General features: G+C 46.3%; 1 protein-coding gene across 3 annotated transcripts in view; it reads left to right on the forward strand.

Moving 5' to 3' along the window:
- ASTN1 (astrotactin 1) overlaps nt 1-24406 on the forward strand; it is a 666610-nt gene that overhangs the window by 541983 nt on the left and 100221 nt on the right. For all 3 annotated transcript variants that reach the window (XM_086956551.1, XM_086956560.1, XM_086956570.1), the window contains one exon: nt 24140-24267. In XM_086956551.1, the coding sequence (XP_086812677.1) occupies nt 24140-24267 (128 nt within the window). The remainder of the gene's footprint in view (nt 1-24139; nt 24268-24406) is intronic.

Raw genomic sequence — 24406 nt, forward strand, 5'->3', positions numbered from 1 at the left:
CACAGAGCAAAAGAATAACAATTGAAAAAGGCAGAATGAAGAAGGAGAAGAAGCTAGAAAAACAATTGACAGGTAGAAGCAGGGATGGAAAGAAACTGCAAGAGTGAGACAAAGATATAGGGGGGCATATTTCAAGAAAATGGCATTGAGCTGTGCCAAAGTTGGCAGCACTGCACTCTGACATTTTTAAAACGCAGGGGTGAACTGTATTTGCTACAATGAGGGGCGCCCCTGTGTTTTCCCTAGCACTGGAGCTAAAATTAGCATCCTAGCGCAAACGCAGCACCCTTGCACCATTGTGCAAGGGTGCTTGCGTTGCAGGGAATGATTGTTTATGTGCAGGAAGCAGGCCCTTCCTGCACATAAACAATGCACAATGGCTATTTGTTACTTCTAAATGTGCTGCATTCTGCAACACACATAGAAGTAGCAAATCAGCATTATTTAATGATTGTTTATGTGCAGGAAGGGACCCCTTCCTGCACATAAACAATCAATGATGGTGTTTTGCTCTTTCTATGTGTGCTGCACAATGCAGCACATATAGAAAAAGCAAAAACAAGGAGAAATAAAAGCATTTCTCCTTGTGCACCGTTCTAACGCCTGCTCTTGCATGGCGTTCGTTTTTCATGCTGCCTCAGATTTACACCTTCTTGTAAATCTGGGGCTGCGTCAAAAAGCAATGGGTTTAGTGGTGGTGGAGCGCCCACTTCAACACCCATTTCACGCCCCTTTTACGCAGATACTTATGTGAAAGGGTAGCATATCTACAAAGCGGCGTTAAGCCACAAAAGTGGCTTAACGTCACAATTTGTCAAATATGGTGCAGGACATACCGCCACTGGAGTGTCAAAAAAAGTGACGCTCCGGTAGCGCCAAGGCCTTGAACATGTGCCCCTGGATCGGGAAGTTGGCGGAAGAATGAAGAATTTTGTCAAATAAAGATAGGCAACCTTGGTATTCGAAAAACATGGCATTTGCACCGCAGGCACCTAAGAAGACTTCAGTGCCCCTGCACCTATTTTTATCGTGATCAATACTGTGTTGGGTGATATGGCCCCGTGCGGTGTTGGCGCTCACTATTGACGGTGCTATTCTGTTTGAACGTCTCTAATTATGGTGATTAAAGGGGGAGGAATCATCCACTCCTCCAAATTGTGATCTGTAGGGTTCTACCAAACAGCTACATGCATGCCTGAGCACACATAGGGTGTTCAACATTTGAACACCAAATTACAATTACAAATATAAATTGTGAATATTTCCATGCAAGACACTATTGTATGTTCATTTAATTGTCTTTCCAGCCCTGAAGAAGTCAGGGGTTATTCCCGGACGACGAAACACTTGTTGGCTGGATCAAAGAATGAAAATTAAAACACAGAAATGATTGCAGACTAATATTGTACAATGTTTTGTCTTAAATATAGGAAACGTTGAACATCGTATGTGTGCTCAGGCATGCCTGAAGCTTATTTTTATTGGTATGCACTCGGACAATTTTTGCCAGTGTGAGTTGATGCTTTTAAATGAGGACTGGCCCATTTAGACATTTTACTTCTAAAATCGAAGTTATGTTGCTTTACTGACTGGTTAATACAACAACTTGGTTAGTAAAATGCTAGATTGTGTCCCTTTTCATTGAGAATTCAAGAACCTTTATGGGAAGTTGGAAAATTGTACATTTTGCATTTTTATCTTTTTTTATTTTTATTTTTTACTGCACATGATTACATCCGTGTAAGTTGGACGGCGTCTTTGAATAACTTGAACGCCTCCCCTGCGCAGACCGTTGTAGAGAACAGATTGAAATCCAGATATGTATTTTTGGTTCGGCGCAGACATTTAATTATCACTACAAATTGTTATAGTGACAGAACTGATTTATCAGGCACTGGAAAGTGCCGCGTAGGCTTTGCTTGCGTGGCGCACCGGCAAAAACGCATTATAAAATTTCAATAATTATCTTTCATTGTAATTCGGAAGCTAAATGACGGTTATAAACTGTGGCAGATGAGGGAATAGCACACTTCGCCTTCGCAGAAGATTTTAAAGAGCCAGTCTACATCAGAGGCAAAGCCAGTAAGAAGGGGTGGAAAAACAGTTGCACGAGTGAAATAAAGAGGCAGTGTGAGGTGGTGTTCGAAAGAGGTATGAGGTTTAATTGATATGAACATATGATAGGTTTGTACCTAATATATGTCTGTAAATTTCTGGGGTAATGAATCCCAAAATCTGAGGTACGTTTTCAAATCGGGCGAAACACGTGTCAGCTGTTGTTTTTTGGGTTTATTTTTGGCCATAAATACAGAATATCTTATTGAAAACATACATCGGATTTCGGGAGTCATTACCCCAGGAACTTATAGGCATATATTAGGCACAAACCTATTGTATGTTCATGTCGATTTCCCACAATTTGGTGGTCCTTGGGTGAAGCCACCTGATAGGCACGTGCCATATTAACCTCATCCGTGCGGTGCAGATTTACCACCGGTGCTGGGCCCTAATGAAAATGGGCGTGGTCATGACGGAACCGTTCCGTCATAAGCATCGAAGGGGTTAACAACAGGGTCCTGTCCCATTGTGCATGAACCCCGGCAGCACCCACCGCCAATGAAATCACTGTGAGGCAGGTTTTATATGTGGTAAGCGTGGCATTCAGCAGTGCTGATGGTGAGCTCAGAATAAAAACCTTTGCAGGGACTCGTTGCTGTGAGGTTTTCCTATCCTATTAAAGGTTCAAAGCCTGGAAGCGATTTAGAGACGCCTACTGGGTCTGGGATGAGAAGGTTTAACTTAGCTACAGCAGGGGATAGGAATTTATCTTAGCAGCCAATCAACTTGTCTTGCAGGGTGCCATGAACTGAGCACAAGGCCTCCCTTCAGGATTGTGAAGGTAAGTAGGAGAAGGTGTCACAGCCCATGTGAGGGCCAAAAAGGCAGACATGGGCCACTAGACCACAACTGTGATGATTGAGGTTGTTTTCCTTTGATGTGTTCTGGGGTCTGTCTTACTCTGACTCTGCCAACTGAGCCGAATAAAACCCTTTCTGCACATGACTCTTGAAGTAGCAAAGGTGAGCAGTCAAATGCTTCTCAGGGAGGTAGTGTGGGACAGGGGCCGTTCCTGATGCTGGGCGGGGAGGCTGTGCCCCTATAATAACTTTACTAGCCTTATGAATGGTAATTGCATAAAATAATTAACATCTATATTTCCCTTTTAATGTAGTGCCTTAGCCTGACTAGAGTGACGCTCGTCGGAACGGACATCAGGCAGTTTTTCTTGGGCAGATGTAGTGCGCATGCACCAGTTTTGGCCATGAATTTTCTATAACCTATGGGCTGCATGCTGCCGGCTGGGCCTTCCAGTAATGATGGGATGCAGCATCTTCTTTTGGAATCAGTTTGAATATGGAACATTAATCACTAGAGTTATTTTGACAATGTTATTGTTGCCGGAAAACTGCTGGATGCACGAGGAAGTTCGTGTGCTTTTAAACCAAGAGTTCTTTTTCAACACAGCGCCCCCACACCAAAGGCAGCGGCAGGTGCACAGCCCTAAAGCCAGCCCTGCTCCCAGCAATGGAGCTTGACAAGCATTTCCAGAAATGAATTCGAAGCTATCCTCATAGCCATTATATGAGGAAAAAGAAGTGACAAATTGTGCAATTTTAACATATTGGACAATCCTGATAGCATAAAAATATGGGGCATATTGTCAAGGGGGTTTATCTCCGCTTTTTTGGCTTTAAAAGCCAAGAAAGTGGAGATAAAATTATCTCCCTATTACCTAGCTGTCACTAACACCAGTTAGCGACAGCTAGTAGGAGATAGCGACCATCTTGGGCCCCACTTTGCATGTCAGTGATATTTATCACTAATGACATGCAAAGTGGGCGTGCCAAGATGTTAGCGACTGGAAACAGTCGCTAATATCGCTATCTCCTATTACCAACTTTTGGAGATATTCACGCTAAGCGCGAATATCTCCAAAAGCTAACACCTGCCCTGAGCAGTTCTTAGCCATGTTATCCAATGGGAGGTGGATAACATGGCTAAGAGCATTAGCTCGGTAATGCATGAATATCGCTGACTTTTCAGCGATATTCATGCATTGCGGCCGATTTTTATCGCATTTGCGATAAACCTTGGTAATACCAAGGTTTATCTGCGATAAAAATCGCAGCAGCTCAGCGGTAAATTTTTGTCTCTAACCAAGCAATAGCGATAATTATCGCTATTGCTTGGTAACATGCCCCTATATTTTTTGTAGATTTGACATTGTTCCTGGACTTCAACTCACTGCCAAGCCAGAAAAATGCTCCAGACCCATTGTTGGCTGAAGGTACAGTTTTAGTTTACCCATTGAGATGTTGTAACATATTCAAGGGTAAGGCTGCCCTTATGTACAGTTGTCAAAATATTAGGCTTAGTTCCAATGCTCAATTTGAGCCATTTGTTGAAAGTGCAGCACATGCCACTCATTTTCAGGGTCCCACACAAATGTTTCCTCATCAGACTTTGTTACAGAACAAAAGAGGGAAAACCCAAAAGTGAAACAGGAGAAAGTTAAAGATGGCAAAATTGTGACTAAGGAAGAAAGCAAAGATGAAAAATAACTCGGAAGATTGGGATAAAAGCGCAGGAATCTCCCGGTGGTGGATGAAAGTGGCACACAGTAGAATCGTGTCTAGGAAGTCTTTGGCATTCAGTTCTCATAATATTTGAAATTGCTAGGAACAGGCTCCTTTGGGCCCTAACATTTATTGTTTTACAAATTTAGGACTACTTAGTGGGTTACCACACCTTACGTTGGGGTGTATGACTGATAGGCTACACATTCAATTCCAAAAATACCTTTCTTTCTGAGTTAATTGTGTGCATTGAGTTTGTAGTATTGCTGACTGTAAATGCACTACCACACACGTGTGCTACAAAATCGAATAGTTATTGTTACTATGCCACATTGAGCAGTTCCCGTAAAATGTAGCATATTAGGCCACTTCCATACAGGAATGCACCAGGCTGGTATTGACAAGCTGGCAAAAAAAGTTTGCAAGTTGGGAGCAATATTGGCAGTGGTGCCAGCCTCATTGGTAGAGGTTTAACTAGAATACAGATGTAAAGTTATTTCTTTAGGAAGATTTGTCCAAGACATCAAAGGCAAGGGAGAGGTCAGGGAAAGGCATTCTGGTTCTCCATTCGAAGCCACCGCAGTGTTTAAATCATCCTGTATGGAAGTCGGTGCTGCTTTTGTGCCACCGCCATACCAGAATCTGTTTTAGTAATATAAGAGAAGGTTACTTTCTTAGATGAATGTAGATATGTGTTTTGAAGGCGATCTTTTAATCCTTTTGTCTAGAAACAATTGGTTATTGACCAGAAGTTAGAAGGAGCCTTTGTTTGAAGGACTGGGTGAAGGTGTTGCACGATCCCAGTGCTTAATTTGCAAAAAAATAAGTGCCAGTCCCTTGTCAGGAGGCCACTGCAGCTTGCACCACACTTTATCCCTGCCATCGTGCCAATGATAGTAACAGCACAACTACTAACCATCACATGCCTACAAGTGTGATAATTCGGACTATTTCAGGTCCCCAAAGCTTTAAGAATGGCTTGGGTGGCAGGTAATATTCATTTTAATGTATATTACGTTAATAATGAACTGTTGTTGTAGTCACCTCTAAATTAGCTACACACTGCCACTTTCTGGCAGACTCTCACAAGCGCCAGTGTTGACAATTAAGTGCCGGTGCCGAGCACTGGAAACCACCTGCTCAAATTAAGCACTGCACGATCCTCAATCCAGCACCATATGCCAAAGCCTCAGCCCTATTCTTTCTCCTTTTGCCATCCCAGATTCTCAATCCACTCTCTCCTCTTGCACCAGCCAGTTGTTGCAGATTGAATTAAGAAGGCATCTGGTACTACAGAAAGAGCAGGAATTCTGCTGATGCCTTTGTAGAAAAATGTGTATATTTGTGAGAGTTGTGCCATTTTGATATGTGCAGAGTAAGACATGTGCTCATGTAAGTGCTGGGTGATGGTGAATAGTGTGAGTTAGTGCAGCGTGAGTGGTGCTAGTGTAGAGTAAAAAATTTACGGATGTGAGTGTTGGGTGAGCTGCATGAATGCAATGTCACAGGATAGCCGATGTGAGTGTCAGGTGAGAAGTGTGCGTGCAGAGTGAGACGAGTGAATGTAGGATGGTATGAGCAGTGTACATTTAGGGTGAGTGGTGTGCCTATGTGCGGTGCAGGGTTAGCAGCAGGAGTGAAAGGTGATCTGTGAGAATGACTGGAGAGGGCATGGTGAGAGGAGTTAGTTCAGGGTGATAGTGTGTCCCTATGAAGTCTGGCAGACTATTGTCTCAATGTGCAGCCAGGGTGAACAGAGTCCCTGTATGAATGCAGTCTGAGAGGTTTGTCTGTGTGAGTGCAGGGTGAGAGGAGGGAGTGCAGGTGAGTGGTGTTACTCCAGGGTAAGTGATGTGCTTGTTTGTGTGATGTGTGAGTGCAGGGTGAGTGGTGTGCCCATGATAGTGAAGGGTGACCAGTGTGAGTGACAGGAGTGCTTATGTGAGTGCACGATGAGGGATGAAACAGTGTGAGAATAGGGTGAGAGGGGTAACTGCAGGGTGAGTAATGTGACCATATGAGTTTGGGTGCGGGTGAAAGTGCAGAATGGGATGAATGAATGCATGGTTAGTGATGTGCTTGTTTAAGTGAGATTGAAAAGTGAGCAGTAAGATTGACAGGCAAGTGAAGTGTCACATGAGTGCAGAGTGAGTAGTGTGCTCGTGTGACTGCAGGGTGAGTACAGGCTGTACAGCGCAAGTGCATGGTGAGTGGTGAGTTCAGTGTGATCACTATAAGTGAAGGGTGAGCGGTGTGCTTATGTGACCGCTGGGTAGGTGGAGGGAGATCGGCAAGTGGCATGAGTACAATGTGGTCGTTTTGAGTGCAGGTTGAGCGGTGTTCTAGTTAAGCGCAGTGTTAAGAGGCAGGTGGATGGCGTGAGTACAGGCTAACAGTGTGAGTGCATGGTGAGCAGCGTGATCGCTGTAATGTAGGGTGAGCAGTGAAAGTGACAGGTGAGTGGAGTGTCATGTGTGTGCAGGGTGAGCAATGTGCTTGTGTGAGTGCAGGGTCAGAAGAGGGTGAATGGCGTGAGTGCATGGTGAGCAATGTGAGTCCATGGTGAGCAGTGTGAGTGCAGTATGATTGCTGTGAGTTTAGGGTGAATATGAAAGCAACGGGTGAGCAGTGAGAATGATGAGTGAGTTGTCTGAATGTAGAATGTATTACTAGATACTTTGAGTAACTCAGCAGGTTATTTACGGATGGCATAGGGTTTCAGATATAATTTAAACTATTGCTATTAATTCATCAATCAAGGATGGAGGGTGGAGGAAATGAATAATGTGATGATCCTGCAACAAACTTTCGGTCTCGTGATTAGGGTTGCCAGCTCAGTATGTTGATGTTCCAGTTGGTACAACAATAAGAAAAATCACCTAAAGCCAGTATTTTTAGCAAACAGAAAATATAAATATAAAGCATTTTTTAATGTGTTCAAGGGCTGCATTACTGATCCATGACTAATAATTAAAGGAAAAAAAGACAGAAAATCAGTGGCGTAGCAAGGGGGGGGGGTTTTGGGGGTGGCATCCTCCCCCGCTTTTCCTGCGGTCTCGGCCAGCAATCGCCAGCAAAACCCCGCGCTCTAATGCGTCAGCTGCGGGGAAACAAAGGGACTCCACGGGCGCCCAAAGGTCCAGCTATGCCACTGCATAAAAGTCATGTTACAAATTAATACATATGATTTAATTTACAGCCCTTTTTAGTGTCAAGGCGAGGCCTTTTTAAGGCTTTGTAAACAACAAATGGTCTGTATTTTTCTTTTGGAAAGATCCCACGACAGTGTGTTATCGTGAACACGTCATTCGAACGCGCCGGCGTTCGCAAACATGAAACACGAATCTCGAGCGGGCAGGACAAGTGGAAGAAGATGGCCGCGCCAATTGGTGACTGCATTGGCAAGTTCGCGCAATATTCCCCCCCCCCACCCCCGAGCACGCAAACAGGAAAAACACATCGCGAACAAGCAATTCCGCTTGTTCGCGGAACTCTGCGTGCTCATGGAGATTTTTTACAGTTTCGCTGATTTTTGCGTAGCACGACTACCCAAATTCCGCCCACCCCTAGCTAAAACACTCTGTCATCGCCAGCCTCTTCAGTGGCAAATAATCACCAAAGTCCTTTCACCTAATCCCTATCCTCCACCCTTGATACTGCCACATCTATTATTAGAGCAGTTAGAGTGCGTATGGCATTGAAACTCATCTCCAGGCCCCGTCTTCCTCGAACCCTGGTGAAGTTTTTATGTAGAAAAAGTGAATATGACATATGTCATGGTTGCAATTCTCCAAAAAAAGGACACAAGAGGGACTGCACATGAGTTTCGTATAGTAATCAAACCCCATAGCCAATCTCTATTACTGTTACATTTTTAATCCTGACTGTTTTTTTCCAGGCCCTCGGCTCTTAATATATAATGCCTACTATCAGCATACTACCAGTGGTACTGCTTGTTACCCATATTGTTCATGTAACATTTCCTGTACATTGAAATTGCACCAAAATATACCAATTTCAAAAAATACTTTCGGGGTAGAACTCCCCCTGCGGCCCCAAATGCCACCCATAAACACCGGACTCACTTGCGGTCAATATTTTATTCATTGCTCTTATGCCTCACCAATCTCAAATTCCACCAGCCACCACTGGTGTGGGAGACAAGAGCTCACAACTCACTCACAAATAACAAAGACAATCATGTATTGTACAACCTCGAGCTTATCTTTTTGTTTAAAAAACACTTTCTTCTTACAGCAAACAAATAATGCACATTCCAAAAGAGGCTCACGTACAGGGTTGAATTCTCTCTATCAGGTCTATTCAAATGCTTTTCACATCTAAGGTAACTGCTTCCCTATCCCTCTGTCTCTTTGGTGTATTCCCCTCTGGCTGGGGTACCCCAATCAAAGGTACAGGTATGGCATAGGCTAGGCACAGATGCAAATCACTGTTAGCTACCCCAAAATACTAACTCGGTCCATTCAATAGTCTGTTAGGCCCATACGTACTTATTGGCAAGTTTATCATTCTAGCAGCAAACTTCCTCTATGCTTATTAGGCCCAGTCTCACAGTTCGTATTAGCACCGTCTAACGTTACCTCTTTAGGGCCCAATTCTGATGCGGTTAGGAAAGCATTCCCACCTAGGGCCCGATCATGATGTGGTTAGGAAGGTCCCCTAACAGCATTTGCTCCTTGCTAATCGGATCAGGAACGTGTCTTACAGACCGAGGGCCAGATTACCATGCGGTTAGGAACATAGGCTCCCATAGAAGTCAACGGGAGTCCAACCAAATCATATCTGGAAGCATCCGGATGCATCATACTTGGTCGGTCAGACTCTCCCGATCTTTGTCGGTCGGAAACCATTTACTTAGTGGTATGATGACTCAGCAGCACAAGCCTGTGTGTGGTAAGTGAATTTGCACACTCAGACATCAGTGTCGGTGACAGAGGAACAATGGCAGCAGTTGTGTGTCATCCTAGTCCACTGTGGCCTCTATGCCAATGTAGGATAATGTTTGTTTTCTGCACATGCAGCCTTGATTGTCAATGTGGGCAGAAGCTCATCTTCAGCTGTTGCAGCTCAAGGGTTGATGCAGGCAGACACTCGCCTTTGGCAGTTGCGGGCCCCCAGTCTGACGCAGATGGGCAATCGCCTGTGACAGTTGTGACCTCCAGGCTGTTACAGTGGCTCATTTAGTGGTAGCAGAAGCAAAAGGCCTGAGGGGTAGCTGGCAGGAATGTCAGCTGCATGGTGATGAGTTAATGCACAACGTCTTCACAGATCATTGCAGGGACTAAACTGGGAGACCATAGAGCCACCTTCACATTTGGATCAGCTTTCCTCCCCTGCAAATGCTGGGAGCATTCAGGCTTCTCCACATAAACAGTTACTCTTTCTACAGTACCAGGCATGCTCTTTGCCTTTCTAAATAGGCAGGCATGTAGGATTCTAGCCGCTTGAAGCTGACCCTTAGGTTCTCCAACAAGTTGCAGACATTATGTAATGTCCCCTAATCTCTAAGAGACTGGCTCTCATGCAAATACCAGCCCTGGCCCCAGAACAGGTCTCGAAGTACACTGCAAAGCACTCCTTTCCTTGGTCAAGAAGATGTTGAAACTGGAACAAAGTTGGGTGATTTGGATCTTACTTTTTTGCTCAATTTTCAGACAGGGGAGGTCAATCCACTCTAGGGCTTCAGAACCGGTTTGGGTCAGTTCTCTTGTAATATTCATTTTCTGTCTGTTCCTTAGACCTAGGCTTTGTGCTAGGTTATAGCTCTCACAGCAGGTAGCAATGGTGCTGGCTCCAAGCAGGACCAACCGCCACAGGAGCACAGCAAAGTGTGATATCTCTGCACCTGTCTGTCATCAGCCCTGCTGAATCAGTTTTCAGGGATAGACAATAGACCGGCCCTGCCTAGAAACATCCTCACCTTGAAAAATAGAAACTTCATTTCCACATCTCACCCCTCATCCCTACTATCTACCAACTGGCTCTGCTCAAAAAGAACTAATCAGCAACCCTATGCTAATAAGGTCCTCATTCAATTTCTAAAAGCATCATTGTCTACATCCTACATCACTTCAGTGTTTAGATCTCCACTGTCCAGGCAAATGAGTTCAGGCAATACACTGCTGTGATCTATAATATCTGTGTCCACCCCCCATCATGTGCCACGATAAACTAAGGTATACAAAAAAGTGATGGATGGAATGCTTGAATTAATCTCAGCCACTGGTAGGTACTTGGGCCACATCCCAATCCATCATTAGTTTGCACACCAGGCCACCTCAGTTTGGGCCAAGCTATTTGAAAATCAGTCTTGACTCTGCTCCAATGGGAACAGTCCAGGCTGAACTGCCAGGCCAGGTCCTCCCTGAATCGAAACACAAGGCACTTTGTGATGATGTAAATTACGCTTGAGCAGTTGCTCATGTGAAAACTGTATACAAGACACACCTGCACAATGTTTTGGCTGGCCATCTGTGTGACATTTTCAACCCAAAGCATTGTACTATGCTCAAAAGGTGTGTGAAAGACGTATGGTTAAACAAAGCAAATATCAGACAATACTCAAATATTGAATTGAAGTGAGATTGTCTATATGTAAAAATATTTTTCACTCTGGCATATTTTAAATCTGGCACCTGAGTAATAGTTGTAAGTAGGTCACCTGTCAGACTGTGAGCGAACAGAAATCAAATGGTATGGCCCATGTCTGGGAGATATCTAGACAGTCAAAAAGCTGAAAGCCTATATATGGACATTTGACTGGCTAAACCATTCTGCTGTAGTCTGTAATTAGTTAGGCTTACCTGCCGCTGGCAGGCTTGGGGCACCTCAGAGCTCCCATTCACCATGGAAAGAAAAAGATGCACTCCAAAGTGCCTCAGTGACTCAGCCTTACATTCTCTTTTTGAGGGTTTGGCAAGGTTAACAAATGAATGCATTAGTTCCACACAATGGTACTTCTGCCCCAGATGATTTTCATATGCGGCCTGCCTCTGTTTCAGCATCACTAACTGGCATCCTTACCTCTGTCATCCCAGTCATGACTTATGAGGTGTATCCCACACCTTGAGACAGGGAAAACACAAAGAATGCTGAAAATCCAGCCCTGCCTATCCCACTTTGGAGCCATAAAAGAGGCTGACATGGCAGGAATCTCATGGTTTTTCCTGTGTCTGGCCAAGACAGAATAGTGCTGAATTTCGTGGAGGACTCGAAATTTAGTTAACCCCTTCCATGCTCATGATGAGCTCAGCTCGTCATGCAGTACACTGCTTGTGTGCTCATGGCGAGCTGAGCTCATCATGAACGATGGGAATCAATGACTCTCAGCACAGAGGGAGAATTGCTGTAGCATTGATGTGGTCCCTGGAGCTTCCCCTGAAGAGCTTGGGGAGCGTGTGCATTGTAATCAGTTCCAAACTGATAGAATAGGGCAGGTCCCTGTTGGAGCTTGATGCACTTCCTCAGGATGGTTGTGAAATTGCAAAATATGTATTTTTCTTGTTCAAGTATATCTAATAGCCTTATTGTTTTGAGATTCCTGCATGTCACACTCCTTCCAAGATGCCGGGTGAGTAAAGTTAGCATTGTTGGGTCAGGCTTGCATGGTACTGCTTAGTGTGGTACTCCTCATGCACACACTTTGATTTTGCCCTTCGACTATAGGCTGATGAAAGGATAAAAAGCAGTATCCTTCCCCCCAAGAGGTGTTCTCTGGTAGAGATTGGCATTACTAAAATAAAGTACAAGATTATTTAAAATAATTTCTTAGTTATTGGTTCTGGATTGGAATGGGGAGGTCCTATTAAAAAGAGTGAAACAGACCCCTCCTTTATCTCCAGAGCTCCTTTCCCTACTAGGAAGAGGTCAAGGCACTAGTCCAGTGAGGCTGAAAGGCTGTGAGGATAGTGCCTGAGAACTTAGCCTCTTTTAAAAAGTCACACAGAACCTTTTAGGATGCTGAAGCCTTGCAAAAAGGAGGTAGGTGTGAGTCTTTGAGCTCTTGGGAAGAAGTAAAAGATAAGTTTCCCAAAGACCACACAGGCAAATATATTGGCAAGGATCTGATGCCTAAAATGCTGCCTCATATCCTTAAAAACATGAATGTTCTTCTTTCAGAGACTCTAGGAACTTACTCAGACATGCTGTTGCATCAGTTTCAGAGATCTTCACAGATTGATTTGCCGATCGTTGATCGTGTTTTAGTTGTAACCTACAGAGAGTGAAAGAAGCCAGGAAAGTAGCTATTTCTCAATGTATGACAAAGTTAGATCCTCGTGACAATATCAGGTGAAAATTCTATGTCTAATTAAGGTGGATTCAATGATGGGGAAGTTCAGTCTCCAAGGAGTTGATCTTGAAGGATCCTATGGAAAAATATAAACTTTTCTCTTAAGTTGGTGTACAAGTTGAAATTTGACCAAACAAGGTGCTGAATACAGTGCCAGTACAATGCAGTTAATTATTGTGTACTTTAAAGACCTTTTCAGTTCCATTGAAAAAAGAAGAGAAAGTTCAACTCTGTTGGGAGGGAATGAAGCAGACGATCGAGTGCCTTTATGAAATTTCTTATGATTTTGTAAAGGCATTGGCCTTAGCTAGCTTAGCTAGTTGGGTATCCATAGCATAAAGAAGAAATTTGCTGCTGAAGCACTGGCACATTGATTCATTACAGAAGGCAATAGCACTATGGATGCCTTTTCATGGATCTGTCTTTTTGTAGTTGAGCTAGAAGCAGGAATGACAATGATAGATCTGCAGGATGTTTACTTCCATATACCAATAGCAAAACACCCTCAATGTTGCTCAGGTTTTATGTTCAAGGCTGTCATTGTCAGCGCCAGGTGCTTTGTTTGGCCTGAAATCTGCCCCTTGAGCTTTTATAAAGGTCATTTCTACAGTAGTGGCACTTCTTCATCTTCAGGGGTGGGCAAGATACCCCGGGCTGGACAAATTGTCGCTTCTTGCCCCGTCAGTCAAGAGACATCGGAAGGCCTGTAGATGGCAAAGGACTGACTATTACGTCATGGCTTTCTGCTTAATGTATTAAAATGCTAAATGTTGCCATAACAACACTGAACATTTATTGGGGAACACTTCAGGACAGACCACATATAATAATTCTGACAGAGTGCAAAGCAATTAAACAGTTTCTCCTGGTATCATCCCTTCTAGAGAAGGCGGTAGCCCTAGTGAGGCTATGATAGAAAGTGCAGGGACATATGGTGTCATGCATCTTAAATCTCATGAGCATGCCTGCATTTATTCTCTTTGTTAAACCATCTTCAAACACATTGAAAGCTGGCATCCAAATGTCTTTGATGCTTTGATTCCTTTCAAGCAGGATATCCGGGACTCTCTTCAATGATGAATGTATTCTATCTCCTTAACAAAGTGCCTCACCCTCCAACCAGAACTTCAGAAAGGGATAACAATGGATGCCAGTTAATTTGGATTGGAGACTATAATGGACGATGTATCAACACAGGCTTGTTGGTCCACACTATATAGTCAGAAATCTTCTAGCTTAAGGGAACTGATGACTGTATTCAAAACTCTTCATCTTTTTCTTCAACAAATTAAGAATCATTCATTAATAGGTCAGGTCGGACAACATGGTGACTGTGACTTACATCAGCCACCAAGGACACTTTTCCTCCATCTGTAAGAGTTTTGGCGGGTCATTTGGAACACTGGGTGGAGGGTAATTTTCTATCATTAAAAGCTTCCCATCTGAAGGGTAAGCAGAAAGATCAATCAGATTCCTTGAACAACATTTTTACATAAAACATCTTTCCTGAATCTCTCTTTTACGCCTCTGGTATTTCAGGAGATATGTCAAGGGTTCAGGACACTCATCAAGTTCTCATGTCCTGCTCCTGGAATCAGGCAGAGGGTGCGCGCCCCTTCAGTGAGCCATTGTCAGAAACTTCTTTGTTTTTCCATACTTTCCATTGATTTATAAAGTCATTGCTTGCCTGATAGGGAAGCGAATTAATGATAACAATACTGGCTTTTTGGCTGAGGAAGTCATGGTTTCCTCTTCTTCATAGAATGTTGAAATTCCAGAGTTGGAAGATTCCAACGAATCCGCCCCCTCCATATTAGTTAGATGGCTTGTCCTGAATAACAATAAATCTTTCCTTTTGGAAATTGAAGAAAAGGGATTGGACAATAAATGGTTGATTCAACATCCTGCAGAGGCCATGCAAAAGTTACATTGTCCTTCAATGTGAGAATAATTTTCTCGCCATTGTGGTTCTTTTCAAAGGTGGAAAACTGATCATTCTAATTCGCTTTTGTAGCGCCAGTTACTTTGGTCTTATAATTCCAATGGGAGGGTTTAGATAAGAATCTAGCAATCATAAGATTAATGGCTCAAAGGGCAGCTGTTAAAGTTTTCTGAGAACCTTGGGCTAATCTAAAAGAAGAGGAGATCTTGGTGGCCAATTTGCTGAAGGGTTTTACCCTAACCCATCCATTTGTGCTCTTTAAATCCTCCATGCTACCTTGTGTTTGTTTTGAAAGTTTCTACTTTGCCAGCAAACACCACTGCTTGCAGAATGGGAGAACTAGAAACACGTATTTGCCGTGCCCCTTTTCTGGATTATAGTGTGATTTTATGAACAGATCCCATGTTAGACTGCAAAGTGCCTTCCCTTTGTAACAAATTGGAAGTCAGAAAATCGTTTGGCCCATCTTTCACCTTCTCCTTCCTCTACAGAGGAGGCGGTATGGCATATGTCGGATGTCAAGGGAGATGTGTTCTATTTACTTGGATGTGAAGACTTTTATGGAAAGGGGAGACCACTCGGTCCCCCCGAACGTATGGATGTGTGCCCCGATCCCCCGGGAAACCATTGTGGGCGGGGGTCGTGTCCCGGCTGGTATGCCCGAATCGGCGTGGCCGGAACACGCTCCTCCCGCTCAAAAGGGGTTGTCCTAAACACCCGCCCGGAAGTCCGTGCACTGATGGGCGTGCTTGAGGATGGGCCCCCGCCCTCCCGCAGCTGGATAAATAGTGTGGGAATCCAACGAAGCTTCCTCTTGTTCCTGTGCTCTGAAGGCTGCACCACTCGTCGCTCCTGAGCCCTCAAGGGAACAAGCTGCACTTTTTTTGAGAACTTGTAATCTTTGTCTTTCTCTTTCAGTTATCAGGGCATGGTTGGAGATCGAGTCACCTTTTTAAATCAGGTCGGACGGATCGATCAAGGACATGCTTGGCAAGAAATCCGAAAAGAGCTCCGAGATGGAAAGGATGCTGCGCACGTTGGTGAACCAAGTGGCAGTGATGGACCGAAAGTTGGGTAAAGTTGACCGACTAGAACGCGGCTTAGCGGCCATCAGGAAACAGGTGGAGGCCCAGAATGCCCCCTCGGGCGGCCTAAGAGGGTCATAGGACCGGCCTTGCCGAACGTCACCCCAGGGGATAAGGGTAAGAAGAGGAAGGGGAAGGCGGGTCCCAGCGAGGCCCCAGCTCCAGTAGTAACTCCACCGATTCCAGGCGTGCCAGCGGCCAGCCCGGTACCGGGACCGGATGGGGGGTTGCCTATTCCCGTGGTTATCACGCCACTGGGGGATGACCAGATGCCCCCGGAATTAAGGCTTCTGTTAGCAGCGGTGTTACCATGGCTAAAGAAGGGAGCAGGGGGATCAGCGGCTGCGAGAGACCCGGCCGAAGAAGCTAGAATAATTATCGAGCACTTGCGGCAGGCAAGGGATACCAGGACGGCGAATGTACCTTCTATTTCCCCGCAGGTTGCGAAGGTGGTCGCGGCGGACAACCAGGAGAAAACAAAGGACTCGGCTGGAAGCGCAGCAGAAGCCGGTAAGGGATCGTTACCGATGGTGGTGGAGGGTGCTGTACCCTCAAGGCGGGAAAGTTTAGCTCAACATGTTCCCATGGCTACGAAAGAGATGGTGTGGGCAAATAAGTATGTTAACATGTTTTCACTGTTGACTGATCATCGTGAATTAGAGTATGCAAAGACCCAGAAAGATTTGTGGCACCCCAGTGTATGGCGGGCCAAGATGGCGGAATTCAGGGTCGATGAGACGATGATGAACTGGATCAGGGCCTTCTCCATCTTTGTATCGATTATAGGGGAACGAACACCAGAGGTGTTGACTGATTTGGCATGTTATCAGTGTAGAATAACGAGTTTCCATGCGAAGTATGGGGGTGATGAATGGAAAGGCTATGATATTGCCTTTAGAAAGGCGAAGGAATTTAATGCGGCCTTGACATGGGATTGTTTAGATACAGTGTCCTGGCATGCGCAGCTCTTGCCGGGACCGGCGAGTGCTACAGGGCCCAGCACGAGCGGCTCAGGGGTATTCCCTCAGAGGCAGTCACAGCCCTTTCGGGAGAGCTCTGGGGGGAGGCCCAACCTAAGTTGGGCGGGAACGGAAGCAAGCGAGGGGTGTGTTGGCGCTTTAACAAAGGAACTTGTAGCAGGCCCCATGGAACGTGTAGGTTCCGGCATGCGTGCGCGGGCTGTGGGAATTCCTCACACCCGGAAACCAGTTGCTGATCAAAGGCCAATGGCGCAGGAGGAAAAGGGGGTCCCAAGCAGGATTGATGTGGTGCCTCGGAAGCAAACATCTTCGCCCATAGATATCTTGGCTTTGACCCCCTGGCTAAACGAATACCCTGATCATGCGTCCGCTGGGACTCTGAGGAATGGCTTCTCATATGGCTTCAGGATCCCGGCGGGCAATTTTCGGGGGAGCTCTTCCTGTAGAAATCAGTTGTCGATTCAACACAACCCAACAGTTGTCGCCAAAAAGATCGCAAAAGAGGTTAGCCTGGGGCGGGTGGCAGGACCATTTAGCGACCCACCAGTGGCTGATTTTGTGTGTTCCCCATTGGGAGTGTTCCTGAAGAAGGACCCGGGGGAGTATAGGCTCATTCACAATCTGTCGTCCCCGAGGGGGGCTTCGGTGAACGAGGCGATAGACCCCGAAATATGCTCAGTGAAGTATGCCTCGTTCGATGATGCTGTGGTAATGTTGAATCGCCTGGGCCCCGGGGCACTGTTAGCTAAGTCAGACATTGAATCTGCATTCAGATTGCTCCCAGTACATCCTCAAGACCAGCGCCTGCTGGGTTTCACGTTTCAGGGGAAATATTACATGGATATGTGCATGCCTATGGGGTGTTCGATTTCATGTGCTTATTTTGAAATGTTTAGCTCATTTTTGGAGTGGGTGTTCATGAAGGCCACAGGGCACAAACACGTGATGCATTATCTGGATGATTTCCTCTTTCTTGGCCCACCGGGCACTCGGGACTGCGCGCGGGCATTGCAGGACTTCTGCGTGCTCATGCGGGGTTTCGGGGTCCCGTTGGCACCGGGTAAGACGGTAGGGCCGGCTACCTCAATCGAGTTTCTGGGTATAGAACTAGACTCGGAAAAGGGGTGTTTCCGTTTACCATTGGAAAAGGTTGCCAAGTTTAGGGCTTCCCTGTTACTGTGTCGCCGAACGGAGAAAGTGACCCTGCACCAGTTGCAACAGACAGTGGGTCAGCTGAACTTTGCATTGAGAGTGATACGGATGGCTCGCCCTTTCTCTCGATCCATAGCGCAATCCATGGTGGGCCTTAAGGAAGGACACCACCGTACTAGACTGTCGTCTGAGATTCGACAGGACATGCTCATTTGGCTGGCATTTCTGGCGGACTTCAACGGTCGAGTGGTATGGAGCAAACCCCCAGCCTCGTCGGTGGAACTCGGCTTATGGACCGACTCGGCAGGGAGCGTGGGGTTTGGCGCAATCTTCGGAAACCGGTGGTCGGCACAAACATGGCCAGCGTGGTGGCGAACAAGTGACCTAACAGGTAACATTGGTTTCTTGGACTTGTTCCCCATCTGGGTGGCTTTGGTGGCATGGCCAGAAGACTTTAGGGACCGCTCAGTGGTGTTTTGGTCAGATAACATGACAGTGGTCGAGTGCATTAATCAGCAGGCAGCACGCTGCAAATGGATCTTACGACTGTTGAAAGAGATTGTATTGCGATGCATGAGATTGAACGTACAGTTCAGGGCAAAACATGTGCCGGGTGTACTGAATAATGCAGCTGATGCACTCTCTCGTTCAAAAATGCAGGCTTTCAGGGATTATCTACCCACAGCGTAGCTAGTGGCGGCACCTTTCCCCGAAGCACTATGGCAGATCGGTGCCCCGGACTACAAAACCTCGTGGCAGCCAGTTTAGCGCCCAGGACAAGGAAAGCTTAAGAAGGGGCGTTCCATTCGTACTGCGCCTTTCTGGGGCCGGTAGGGGAGCATAGATGGGGGCGGGAGGAGTCCTTGCTCCAGTTTTTGGTGGCACTTCAGAAGGAAGGCCGGTCGGCGGCAACCGCCAATAGGTACAAGGCCGCCATATCTTTCATGGCACAGCTCCACGGGTTAAGGGACCCGACGGACTCCTTCTTAGTCAGGAAAGCCCTCCGCAGCTGGCAGCGCCTGGAGGGTCGCAAACAGGATAACAGGCACCCGATTGGGTTTGATAGATTGACCACCTTACTGGCAAAACTGGACGAGACATGCTCCTCGCCCAGCGAGGTAATACTATTCCGAGCAGCTTTCGCATTGGCATTCTATGGGGCCCTGCGGGTGAGTGAACTTGTGGCAAGAAATAGGAAAGATGTGGAAGGAGGTCTATGGATGGTTCACGTCCAAGTAAGGGGGGATTCTCTGCTGATCTCGATAGCCAGGTCAAAGACGGACCAGGCGGCCATGGGGAATAGTGTAGTGTTGCAGCGCGCTCGGGGGAATCCCGGTTGTCCAGTGAGGCATGTGGAGGCCTACCTGAAGCAGAGGTTGACAACATGGGGGGGCCCTGCTTAGACATATGGACGGCACCCCTATGACTAGATTTCAATTTCAGAGGGTGCTGGCAAGTACGATTGCCGCAGCGGGCTTGAACCCGTGTGATTTTGGGACCCATTCATTTAGAATAGGGGCCGCTACGGAAGCTACGGCTCGGGGTCTACAGGCGGACGAGGTGAAACAATTAGGCCGTTGGTCCTCGAATTGTTTCAAGAGATATGTGCGACTGCACATGTTGTAAAAGACTGATGAAGAAATGCACTCACGCTTGTTGTCTTTTGTTTGGATTACAGTTTCACGAGCCTGTGACGCGGGCGGAAATTGGGACCGGCCCAGCATCAGCTGACCGTCAGGAAGGGATCATTGACTGGAGATCAAGTGGTCTGGGTCGTGGGCCACTCATACGTGAGGCGTGCCGGGGACATATTCAAAGCAGGTGATGCGATCGACACATCTGAGGAATATGGGTTCAGAGTGACCTTCCATGGGAAAGGCGGCCTCTGTATTGACCGATTGCTAAATTTTGTGGAGTAACTCTTAGGGCGGCACAGGTCACCGCCATCTGTAGTCATAGTGCATGTGGGGGGCAATGACTTGGTGAGACTGGGAAGACGGGTGTTAGTTGAGTACATACTGTCTGTAGTTAGCTGGTTAGCCAAAAGGCTCCCGGGGTGTACGATAGCCTGGTCCCACATGATTCCCAGGAGGATATGGCGGGGGGTTTGTCTATGACAGCGTTGAACCACTCGTTAAAGAGGGTCAACAACAAAATAGAGAAACTGTTTCGCTCAGCTCATCTCCAAAGCATTTTGCATGGGTATATCAGGGGCGATCACTGTTATTTGAATGATGGAGTGCATCTGTCCAGGGCTGGGAATGACTTACTGATAGGAGACTTCGTAGCTTGGCTAGTGGGTTTGAGGAGACATGACCTGTAGGAGGTGTGAGGGGGGGCCAGATAGTCGGTCAACTATCTGGCCTGTGGCGGTAAGGTCATGATCAGTGAGCAGTGATTTCAAGGTCCATAGGGGGGGCGCCACCCATTATGGATGGGAGCGCCCGGGGGGAGTCGGCCTTTGGCCCTTCCCACGGGGGGGCGGAACCCACTACGGATGGGTAGCCCAGGGAGAGACGGCCATAGGCCCCTCCCAGTGGGAGTCGGCTATATGCCCCTCCCACAAATTTCCCGGGGGCCAGATATCCGCTCCGGCGGAAGAGAGTGTGGGGAAGTGGGGAGTCCACACTGTCCTTCTTACGGATACCTCGCACACGAACTCAGACGACCTTAAGATGGCGTCGAGTGAAAGGGGGCCCCCATGACAAGGGAAGTTACAGTTGGCTGCGAGGGTAAAGTCCTCTGCGCATGCGCCACTCACCGTGAGGGCGGGAAGTTGGTGATAGGGATCTGACACCAGTTAAGACCTTGCCGTTGGCCCTTAATGTTAGGTTGTACAAATTCAAAAATGTAATGTATTTATCAGGATGCTAGACTCGACTAGGAAATCTTTGTATTAGAGATTTGTTAAGGTTAGCCTGAAAAACCTGTCTTCATCAAGATGTAATTAAAGTTGAATTTGTACATGATTCATGAAACGTTTTTAATTTAAAGTTTTTAAATTTTGTTTCATATTTTAATAAATACGGCCGGGGGGGGGGGGTCGTGAGGCCGCCCCGCCTTCCAAAAGTTCAAATCTGTGTCTGTCTCCTCCCATGAGGAATTGGTGTTGAGAGAGGTGGCGGGCATCCCGGCCCATATGGAAAGGGGAGACCACTTGGTCCCCCCGAACGTATGGATGGGTGCCCCGAACCCCCGGGAAACCATTGTGGGCGGGGGGCGTGTCCCGGCTGGTATGCCCGAAGCGGCGTGGCCGGAACATGCTCCTCCCGCTCAAAAGAGGTTGTCCTAAACACCCGCCCGGAAGTCCGTGCACTGATGGGCGTGCTTGAGGCGGGGCCCCCGCCCTCCCGCAGCTGGATAAATGGTGCGGGAATCCAACAAAGCTTCCTCTTGTTCCTGTGCTCTGAAGGCTGCACCACTCGTCGCTCCTGAGCCCTCAAGGGAACAAGCTGCACTTTTTTTGACCCACCCACCAGCCCCTTGTTGCAGAGTTGTGAAATAAAGAAATATTGTTGGTGTTATTTGATGTAATAAAAATGTATGACAGTCATTTCTTGCATCATGATCGTATGACGAGGTATGCATGTGATTGAATACTTGCTTATAGGACATTTTTTTCCTTTGTAGAGATGTAAAGGAATGGATTCAATATAGTTTGTGTTTTGCTTTAGGACCTTTTTCCCTTTGTAGCAATGTGAAGTCAGTAAATTATTAAACTGTTGCACATTTAGGCATAGTTTTTTTTTTCCTTAGTAGGTAAAACAATTGTCGTATTTATACTTTGGTCGGGCGGTAAGGTCATGATCGGTGAGCAGTGATTTCTAAGTCCCTAGGGGGGGCGCCACCCATTATGGATGGGAGCGCCCGGGGGGAGGCTGCCATTGGCCCCTCCCACGGGGGGGGCGGCACCCACTACGGATGGGTCGCCCAGGGGGAGACGGCCATAGGCCCCTCCCAGGGGGAGTCGGCTATATGCCCCTCCCACAAATTTCCCGGGGGCCGGATATCCGCTCCGGCGGAAGAGAGTGTGGGGAAGGGGGGAGTCCACGCTGTCCTTCTTACGGATACCTCGCACATGAACTCAGACGACCTTAAGATGGCGTCGAGTGAAAGGGGGCCCCCACGACAAGGGAAGTTACAGTTGGCTGCGAGGGTAAAGTCCTCTGCGCATGCGCCACTCACCGTGAGGGCGGGAAGTTGGTTATAGGGATCTGACACCGGTTAAGACCCTGCCGTTGGCCCTTAATGTTAGGTTGTACAAATTCAAAAATGTAATGTATTTATCAGGATGCTAGACTCGGCTAGGAAATCTTTGTATTAGAGATTTGTTAAGGTTAGCCTGAAAAACCTGTCTTCATCAAGATGTAATTAAAGTTGAATTTGTACATGATTCGTGAAACGTTTTTAATTTAAAGTTTTTAAATTTTGTTTCATATTTTAATAAATACGGCCGGGGGGGTCGTGAGACCCCCCCGCCTTCCAAAAGTTCAAATCTGTGTCTATCTCCTCCCATGGGGAATTGGTGTTGAGAGGGGTGGCGGGCATCCCGGCCCATTTGACTTTAGGTCACATGAAACCTTTGATGCAAGAAAGCTGGGTTGTAAGGCTTCTTCTTTTATGAAATGCAGGTGGAACAGAATAGAGTAGAAATTGGCCAACACTTTTGCATAATTCCCACTCTTGCTTGGGATTCATGGGAGATCCACCAGGATCGTATATTTTATATTATAACATTGGAATGTTAAGCGATCCATTGAAGACAGTGGAGTACTTAGGGCTTCTAATGGATAACAGAAGCCTGGAGCATCAACATTCCAATGTTTGTTCACAGCCGTTGCTGTGAACCAAAGCCTCACAAAGCCTGAGGGGATTTCAACCCCCTCGGGCTCCATGAAGCCTTTGTTTTACAAATTAGAACATTCTACCCTCTACTGGCCATTAAAGGCCCACTCCCTTGTTAAAGGCCCTAGCCTCGGGTCTTTAACGCTGGAGCGGTCCTTTACTGGCTGGTGCTGCCCGCTATGTTGGGATCTACAGCTACATTATATTACCTTAGGTATGCCTCATATGTAATGACTGAGACAAGAACAAAGGCTGTAGAGTAATGCCACCATTACTTACCGGTAATCTTCATTACTCTCAGTCCTACTTGTCCTTGTACCTATCATTATGCCCACACTCCCAGCCTGAAACTATCCACCTTTCGACATAAGGCTATGTGTCCTAAGAGGATGCTGTAATGCCAGCCGCTTTTATGGCTTCCAAATGGAATGGGTAGAGCTGGTTTTTCAGCATATTTTACTGTATTTTTGTGTCTTAAGAGGTGGGATACCCCTCATAAGTGATGCCTAGGATTGGGAATAGTAGGGCTAGGAGTAATATGCAGGTCTGAGCCTGTTAAAGACATCTGTAAGTATCACAAATGTCTGGAACTGCTGGGCACATCTTGAACCGTCACAAACACTTACAAATAGAACAAAAGTAGAGCCCTGTCACACAGGGCTGGCACTGTTACAGATCTCTTTGGATCCCACTGATCCCTAGAAATTTTCAACTTCCAAAATCTCTGCAGACTCTTAGAAGTTTCAAAACATTCATCAATAATAGGAACTGTTCTAAGCTTATTTAACATCAAATACTTTCTGTGATCAACCTAGATTTGCAAAATAGTCACACAAAACTACTGTGCTTTCTAAGTACAAATGTCTAGCAATAAGGGGTGTGTTACCGAATATAATAGTCTGAATATCATCAAACAGATCTGTCCTCCTAAAATATGTCCTAAATATGTACTATAAAAATATTGCCTTGTTGGAGTTAATAATAGAACATCTACTCCCAATAGGATGTTATTTAAAAAGTAATATTTATGTCACAAGATATTTCTGACTACAATATTGGATATCCAACTGCAATATTTCAGACTTTTTCCTAGATATTGTCTCAGAACTGCCAGTCTTTATGAAACCATTCCAAACCCTGTACGATTGACCTTTGACCATTAAATATATGTTACGCCTATCTTACAGGCAGAATAACTTTGCCCGGGGGTTGGAGCACCAGCTTCCAGATGGAATGTTGGTGGCAAATGTCCCAGTGGAGAACCAATGCCAGGAGGAGACCTCAGAGCCAGTGCCAGACCCGGACTTTTTAACAGGTATTGTTTGTTAAATGGAAATGAAAGATGCTCACAGCATGCACCATGGAGTAAATCTAAAATAAAGAGCCCAATGCAGTATTCAGCCCTCTGGCGGTACAGACATTGGCACCAGAACTCTGTCTGATTTTGAAACTTT

The sequence above is a fragment of the Lissotriton vulgaris genome, chromosome 1_1 (assembly GCF_964263255.1).
Source record: "Lissotriton vulgaris chromosome 1_1, aLisVul1.2, whole genome shotgun sequence".
Classification (NCBI taxonomy): domain Eukaryota; kingdom Metazoa; phylum Chordata; class Amphibia; order Caudata; family Salamandridae; genus Lissotriton; species Lissotriton vulgaris.